The 8197-nt window shown below is 36.3% G+C and overlaps 1 protein-coding gene across 1 annotated transcript; it reads right to left on the reverse strand.

Annotated features, from left to right (window-relative positions):
- Window positions 1-178: 178 nt before the first annotated feature.
- On the reverse strand, window positions 179-5090 carry CCNB1IP1 (cyclin B1 interacting protein 1). Its single transcript, XM_068966601.1, has 3 exons — window positions 4794-5090; window positions 2424-2757; window positions 179-437 (listed from the first exon to the last, which is right to left on the reverse strand). The coding sequence occupies exons 1-3, from the start codon at window positions 5088-5090 to the stop codon at window positions 235-237; spliced, it is 834 nt and encodes a 277-aa protein (XP_068822702.1). The 3' UTR covers window positions 179-234.
- Window positions 5091-8197: the final 3107 nt, after the last annotated feature.

Genomic DNA, 8197 nt, shown 5'->3' on the forward strand with positions numbered 1-8197 from the left:
ACAGTTCACCCTAAAATTGAGTTTAAAATGCTTATGCCTCAAATAAAAGAAACTGAAAAGGAAACCTGAAGCCACCCCCCGCCCACTGCCACTTAATCTCCTGTAAATTGGAAATGTGAAGACACTTTTGAAGACTCAGTACAAACACAAAAGGCTGGTGACTCCTATATAAAACAAAGATTATTTACTAAATGAAATCACTGAAAGAGAACAGAGAAAACTGTTTGAGGTCAACTAAATTCTTTTTACTTTAAAGGCCCTGCTAGAGACTGGCTGCTGCTCTGCTTCATTATTTGGGGAGGCAAAACTAAAAAAGCTGTTGGCAGGTTCAGGTGCTGTGGGAGAACCCACAAAAAATGGTCTGAACTGAAAATCTCCATCTCCAACACCCCGATTTCGAACTGGTGTACTGTCCAAAGGAAACCTGGAGTTGTTCCCTAGAAGAAAAATACGGGAAGAACTTAAGTATCTATTTCCTTGGATCAAAAAACAAAGTCATTCAATAATATTTTAACAGAACTCAACACTTACGACATGCGTAAAACATAAACCTTGGATAAAGAAAAGATGGCCCCCTCCCCTTACCACAGTATATATATATATAACCTTCTTCTGTGTGCAGTTTCCAGTGATAGCCATTACCTCACCACCAAAAGTAATTTAACACAGTGAAATACTTTTGTAGAGCTAGAATCTACAGTATCATAATTTTATTCATTATCTATTAATCTACATCCAAGGAATATCATATATATTCATGTGTGTGTGTATGCGTGTGTGTGTCTTTTGTCCCAGGTTCTTTAAGAACAAATTTCTTTTTTACAATTTCCGTAAGCGCTCTGGAAAATATATGACTACCATGAAAACCTGGCACATATTCACGTCCCAAGATTAATTAACACACCCTTAAGAAAAATTATACAATAGATCTGATATAATAAACATTTAACAGCTTCTACTGGGGCTTCCCTTGAGGCTTAGCTGGTAAAGAATCCGCCTGCAATGCAGGAGACCTGGGTTCAATCCCTGGATTGGGAAGACCCCCTGGAGAAGGGAAAGGCTGGCTACCCACTCCAGTATTCTAGCCTAGATAATTCCATGAACTGTATAGTCCATGGAGTTGCCAAGAGTCGGACACAACTGAGCGACTTTCACTTTCACTGAACCCATCCTTGGCTTTAGTTATATAACTAAAGGAGAATGCTGACTATATCTACTTCAAGCCAACAATGGTGGCAAGAGGTGAAAGGAAAAAGATATGTGTGTGCAAAAAAAGGAACAGGTAAGAACTGGTAAAAATGGAAGAAACTGAAATAAATGTGGGTAGTCACAAGGAAAAAATAAGAATATATATAATGCCCATATACAATAATATTTTGATTGACTAAATCATATGATTAACTGAAAGCTAAATTGAAACTTATTTTTGTTTCAGTTCTCCTATCTGATATTCTCCATCTCACTGCTTCATGCCTTTTCTAGGATATCATCTTCTCCTCAACAATAAAATTCAAAAAAAGGTTTTATAAAAATCCAGCTCAAATAAAAGTTCATCTCAAGAAGTTTCACTTTTTTGTGTGTCAAAAAAGTATATTAATAGCATAGTAAAAACTATTAGATTCTGTTATATCAAGAGTGGTATAAAGGAGAGAACTCAGGAAGAGATTCACTGCCATCTGCCAAGTAGAAAAAAGCTAAACTGTATATTTCCAGGAGGCAGAAATCCTATCTGGATAATCCTTACATCCCCATTGCCCAAAATTTTTTCCAGCAGTCTGGCACATGAAACATGCTTGATAAATATTTGATAAATTTATGAATGAATAAACAGAAGAACAACCAATAATAACTTAAGAACTGTGCAATCAGTATTGTCATGTGAAAGAAACTAAAACATGGTCTTCTCACAGGATAGTATATAATTAAAAGAGTATGGGCTCTGAAGATAGCTCTGTGACCTTGACCAAATTACTTAACCTCTGTTCCTCAGCTTTCTCATCTGTAATATAGGCATGATAATAAACACCTACCTCATAAAGTTTTATAAATGACACAAATACATGTGAAATTATAATAGTTTCTAATACTTAGTAAGGAATTAATAAATGGCAGCTAATATTATTATTATTACTGCAACTAAATAGCTTTTCACTTGAAGTGGAAATTTGCCAGTTTTAATTTTGGAATTATTTACTCTGTTCAAATAAATTGAAGATGTAAATAAAAATGTAAGCAAATAAAACAGATAAAAGTAAGGATGTGCTGATTGAGACACAGATGAAGAACCTAGAGCCTACCACTAATACTACCACTCTAGGCCTCTGGAGTCTCCACTAACTGCATGGAACTATGCAGGGCACAGTGTGAAACATCACTAATTTAATTTAAAGAACTGATACTGGATATTACATGTCCTTTCTTACCTAATGGGAAGCCAAAAACACCAGACTGTGCAATCATAGATGGTTCAAGAGTACTATCTTGGTTAGCAATAGTGATATTTCGTAGCCTAAGGCTATCATAGAGGCCTTGGAGCTTTTGATACTGGCGATTTCGCTCCATAAGTTTCTCAGAAATGTCACTGAACTTTTTCTTATATTCTTCTAGCACTTTCTTCATGGAGGTGACCTCCCCTTTCATAGAGGTCAATTCTACATCCTTGCTCTGTATTTGCTGAGTATATATCTTCTCCATCTGTTTCAGATGGCCCTCTGCCTTGCTGAAATTGTATTCTTGATAGAGTCGCTCCTGGTGTACCTGTCCCAAGAGAGAAAAGATTTAAGGTAATAAATGCAAAGTTGTTTATTTTAACTTTTTACAAACACAGAAAGAAAAGAAAGACACTCATACTGGAATATTATTACTTTAAATTTTAGAACCAGATTAAGAAGAAATTAGGATGTACAAAAGAATAATTATGTCACTAAATGCAAAGAAAAAAAACTGGAGAAATACTTCAAAGCATGACCATTACACCAACAAAAAATGTGAATATTTGTTTAACCTCAACAAGTGACATGTAGACCAAAGGTTTCCAAGAAATCTAACACTATGTTTCAAGTAATCCATAATGTGGAGAACATATTATAAAACAGTCCCCAATTATCCCTGCCTTCTGACACTTATATCCGATCTAAACAGGACCTGTGACTAGATTACAGGAAAAAGGACAGGATATCGCTTCATCAGTACATTACATAAGAATATAGTTTCTCTTACTAGCATACTCTCTCTCTCTTGCTGGATTTGTGGAAGCAAGAGACCAAGTTGGAAAGCCCAACAGGCAAATGACTAACAGCAGTCTCTGGGCAATAGCCAGCAAAATACTAAGGTCACAATGACTTTAAGGATAGATTTTACAATACCACATGTTCATGTTCAATCAATACTACCCCCCAAACTGGGATCTACTTTAAGATATACTGTCTATTCATTTCAGTCAATAAGTATTTACTGACACTTAAGACCAATAACTATGATGGCCACTGAGGACCCAAAGATACACAGGAATCAAACATGACCTAAAGAACTCTCCTAACTAGAAAAGATGAGCAAATATATAAGTAATTACAATATAGTATAAATAATACAACAAAATAAGCATAAGAAGATATAGGAGCATATAAAAGGAACATTTTACCTAGAAAAATATAATGAAAATATTTACATGACAGATGACAGACATTTTAGAAGCATTATTATAATTGCATATATAACACTATTATACTCAAGGACCTGATTAAAGTTCTCCACACATAAGCCTTTCTAAAAAGAAGCCAAAGGCAAAAATCAAAAAAGGAAATAAGGATATGAATTTGAAGATAAGAATGCTCATTATAGCATTTTTTTAAATAACTTACAAATTATGATATAATTCAATCATTAAAATTATGATTTCATCAAACACACAAAAATTTTAAACCTCTGTATGTCAAAAAAATTAATGAAGACTAACAAAAGTGAAAAAAAATTCTTGCAACATCTGAGTTAAGTATATGTATAGAGAGAATTCTTATAAATCAGTGGGGGAAAAACTACAGCAACTGACATAAAACAGACAATAAAAGAAAAATATACTTAAAATACAGGAAAATGTATTCATCTAAAGGTCATCCAACAAATGCATATTTAGAGAGCAATGAGATTCTACTGTAACCACACCTAATTGGCAAGCAGAAAGTATGGTGAACAAGCACTCTCCTACATTTCTTAAGGGAACACAAACTGACATGATCTAACTGGAAGGCAACTTTTAATACCACAATTTTTAAAACTTTGAAATGTTTCACTTTCAGGTATTTAAAGTTAGCAAAAAATTAGGATATGAATTTAATGATAACAGTACTCATCCCAGCATTTTAATAACTTGGAAATAAATTATGATACATTATAACCATTAAAATTATGATTATAGAATGGCTAATTTTTAAATATTTAATAAAATAGTCATAACAGGCATAATCTATTGTCAATTTACCTGGCCACAAAAATGGTATCTGTGGTATTATCCTATGTTTGTGTAGACAAAATATATATAAACATATATTTATACACAGGAAAATCTAGTAATATACAAACATAAGTATCAAGAGTGGTTATCTCTGAGTGATGGAATTATGGATTATTGGATTTTCAACACTAAACATATTACTTTTGCAAAAAAGAAAATTAAAAAGAACATTTTTCCATACATTTATTAAAAAACAAATATAAACACAGTGAAGGAAAAATTTTAGGAGCACTCACATACACCTTAAAACATTCTCTCCAGAAAAACTAGCCTAAGCACTAACCTGGTATGTCCAGAAGGCCAGCGCTCGGGAGCTGATGTCCAACACAATCTCTGGTCGAAGTCCTGCTAATACCATGGCTTTATATTCTTCTGATGGACTGAGTTCTGTGCGGACAATATCTAGCTTTCCAGAAAGAGTACTGTTGCAGGCAGGGCAGATAGCTGGTGAACGACTAAACTCACCACTACCATGCTGATCACAGAATATATGAGAGCAGGCAGTGACCCATGCATAACCAGAGAGTTTGACACGACACTTGCGATAATTACAAAGCAGCATGTCTTCACACAAAGACATAATAGATAATAAAGTCTCCAGATACTGAAAATAATCCTAAAAAAGGATAAATGAAAAAGTCAATTTGCAGTAAAATTAAATAAATTAAAATAAATGAAACATGTTTTTATTTTACTAAGGCAAAATAATATACCTTTTATTATGCTTTCGTATTACAATCAATATATAATATTGATTTCAGCCACCCAACAATATTGTGCTCCTTCTTTTTGCAAACCACTGCTAAGGCCATGAAAAAAATTTTTAAGGAAAAAGTTAAAGACAAAGGTAGTTCCACATCTCACTTATAAGTTAAAAATAATATGTTCATGCAAAAAAAAAAAAAAGGTTTAGGAACATTTACAAAGTACAGATAAAAATTAAATTTGTGCTTTTTGCCATTTCTCAATACCTAAACAAAAATCCAAATGTATTACCCTCATAGTTTGCTAGAATATTTTAGTATCACTTCCACACTTGGCAGATATAAAAAGTCCAGGCACTAATTTTAGCCATTTTTAATGCAAAGTATTTTAAGTTACATTTTTAGGTTTTCATATATGCTGAGATTCCTCAGATTGTTTAACTGTGTTGCCTTGACTAAAAAAGACTAGTAGTAACCTATACTATTAAATAGAAACTAATTTAATTCATTCAAGTAGTTGACATTATAAAGCCTGAAAATCTATATAAAAGCAAACTTTATCACCAATTAAACAACTCACCTATTAATGTAAATACTATTCAATGCTATGCTTCTATTCCATTATTTTTCAATATAGTGTCTACTGTCACTGGAGTTTAATCCAAACGAGGCAACAATATCCTGAACACATCAAAATTAGTCATTATTGTATAAAATTGGTCTTCTCTTGTGCCTCAAGACAGTAAAGAATCTGCCTGCAATGCAGGAGACCTGCGTTTGACCCTGGGTGGGGAAGATCCCCTGGAAAAGGGAATGGCTTACCCACTCCAGCATTCTTGCCTGGGGAATTCCACAGACACAGGAGCCGGGTGGGCTACTGTCCAAGTGGTTGCAGAGTCAGACACGACTGAGCGGCTAACAAATAAAATTATAGTGTCACTAATAAAATAAGTGACACACCAATTACACACCAAGGGAAGATGGTCACATTTAGAAACAGATAAATTCTGTCAAGACAGTTGCCTGGGTCACAGGGGTAGGACAAGGATGCTCCGACACTTTTTACCCCAAATGTCCCTGCTGAAGGAGTCTCCACAGGTACCCGGTGGCCGCAGTTACAAGGCCTGTGTCCCTCCGGCAAGGTAGAGTGCAGACGGGAAGCAGAAGAGCTGGGAACAGTTTGGAATCTGAGTCCCTTACCAGGCAGAGCCAATGTTAGTTGCTCAGTCTTGTCCGACTCTTTGCAACCGCCAAGCTCCTCTGTCCACGGGATTTCCCAGACAAGAATACTGGAGTGGGTGGCCATTCCTTTCTCCAGGAGATCTGCACCAGGCAGAGCGAGAGGTACAGCTAGTTCAAAATTTTCCACAAGGTCGGGGAAAGAGTCAATTTAGTGAGCTGTCCAATTTAGCGAGGACCAAGTTTTGAAGATTAGACTCACGGAAACTTCAAACTAGCAGCGCTCTCAAAAGAAAATACTAACAAGATTAATACAAATTTAAAAAAAAAAAATCTTACCTGAGACTCCCAAGAAAAGCGCGGGAAAACACCGTTGCTGCCTTAACTCCACCACGACGACGACGACAAGCGAGGATTCTCCACTGGCGTCGCCACTACGTCTTAGGGCGCATGCGCGGGGTCGCCCCAGAGCCTGCCGGGTGGTGGGCGCCGAGTCACGCAGCTCAGGATCCTGGGACCCGAGGCCTTTGGCACCTAGACTATGGGCGTTGCACCCTCAGGCGCACGAATCTTTGAGTGAATCTGACTGAGCTTGGTCTAGGTGTCCCACTTGGGAGCCTCGCAGATACTGTCATTGTGTGCCGTTTTCAGCCCTCGCTCGACTGGCTCAAGCTGTTAGTTACATGCTAGTCGTGTCTCTTTGTGACCCGCATGGACTGTAGCCCACCAAGCCCGTCTCTCCTAGCTGTCCTCAGCCTAACATTTGAGGTCAGAACAGAGTGGGGACAGTTGAGAAGCTAACAACAGGAGTGAGTCCATGCAGGTGTTTGTCCTGGGAAATTTTAGTGAGTACTGGCTGGTCAACAAGACTTTGTATTTCAGCAAAGTCCCCCAAATTGTGTGATATCTATAATTTGACACCTACCACCTCTGTTATATTTTCTGCCGTTTTTTAATCCGTCTTAAGATAGACATCTCTCCAGTTTTTCCCATCCTCTATATAAAGAACTCGATTTAGAATCTGCATATGAACGTTCATTACAGCTCTTAAGCAATAGGGTTAGGTGTCACAGCTTTTCTGACATCATCTGCCTGTGTACATTCCTGGGCCTGCTTGGATTATTAATTGTTTAAATGTTTGCACCCATTTTATCCTAATACTTTTACCTATTACATTTTCTCTTCTGTACTTACTGTATGACTTTCTGCTCAATCTATGAGTCTATTAGAATTCATATTAGAAATTAAGCTGAGAGCTCCAGGGGTCCTCAGAATATAAGCCTAATGCTTAGTTTTGTAGCCACCTTTCCTGAAGATGTGACACTAGTATGAATTAGAAACAAACAATCCAATAATTCAGCAACACAACAAGGACACTAATCCCTGAAAACCCCTTATAGGTTGTGAATCTAGATACTAAACCTTTCTCCTTCAGACAAAAACCTACCCTGATTAAACAACTTTCTCTAGTTTTTTGTCTATCTGTAACTGGTTCACAGTAATCAAGGTCATCTTGGCCTTTGTATACGTTTCCTAAAATGTCTTCTGAGAGTTCAAAATGGAAATTCAATCTAGAGTTACAAAATGGGTTTGAAGAAAATAAGGGCTTCATTTGTAAACCATGTAATCCCTAACATGTTTTGGTTATCTGAGCCTTTTGTGCATTTTCTGGTTTTAACTATGCCAAATGTAGAAATATTGGAGTACAATAAAAAGGTACACTCTCATGTCAAGTTATAAAACACAAAACATTTACATTTGACCAGTACCTAACTTTGTAATTCTAGCCAAGTCACCTTGGTGC

Source organism: Capricornis sumatraensis, chromosome 2 (genome assembly GCF_032405125.1).
Source record: "Capricornis sumatraensis isolate serow.1 chromosome 2, serow.2, whole genome shotgun sequence".
Lineage (NCBI taxonomy): Eukaryota > Metazoa > Chordata > Mammalia > Artiodactyla > Bovidae > Capricornis > Capricornis sumatraensis.

What these genes read in the sequence shown, in the direction of transcription:
- CCNB1IP1 (XM_068966601.1), bottom strand. Translation starts at nt 5,090, where the DNA reads ATGTCTTTGTGTGAAGACATGCTGCTTTGTAATTATCGCAAGTGTCGT. An exon ending in TGGCCTTCTGGACATACCAG is followed by an intron (nt 2,758 to 4,793) that starts GTTAGTGCTTAG and finishes CTCTTGGGACAG; the next exon opens with GTACACCAGGAGCGACTCTA. An exon ending in TGTTTTTGGCTTCCCATTAG is followed by an intron (nt 438 to 2,423) that starts GTAAGAAAGGAC and finishes TTTTTCTTCTAG; the next exon opens with GGAACAACTCCAGGTTTCCT.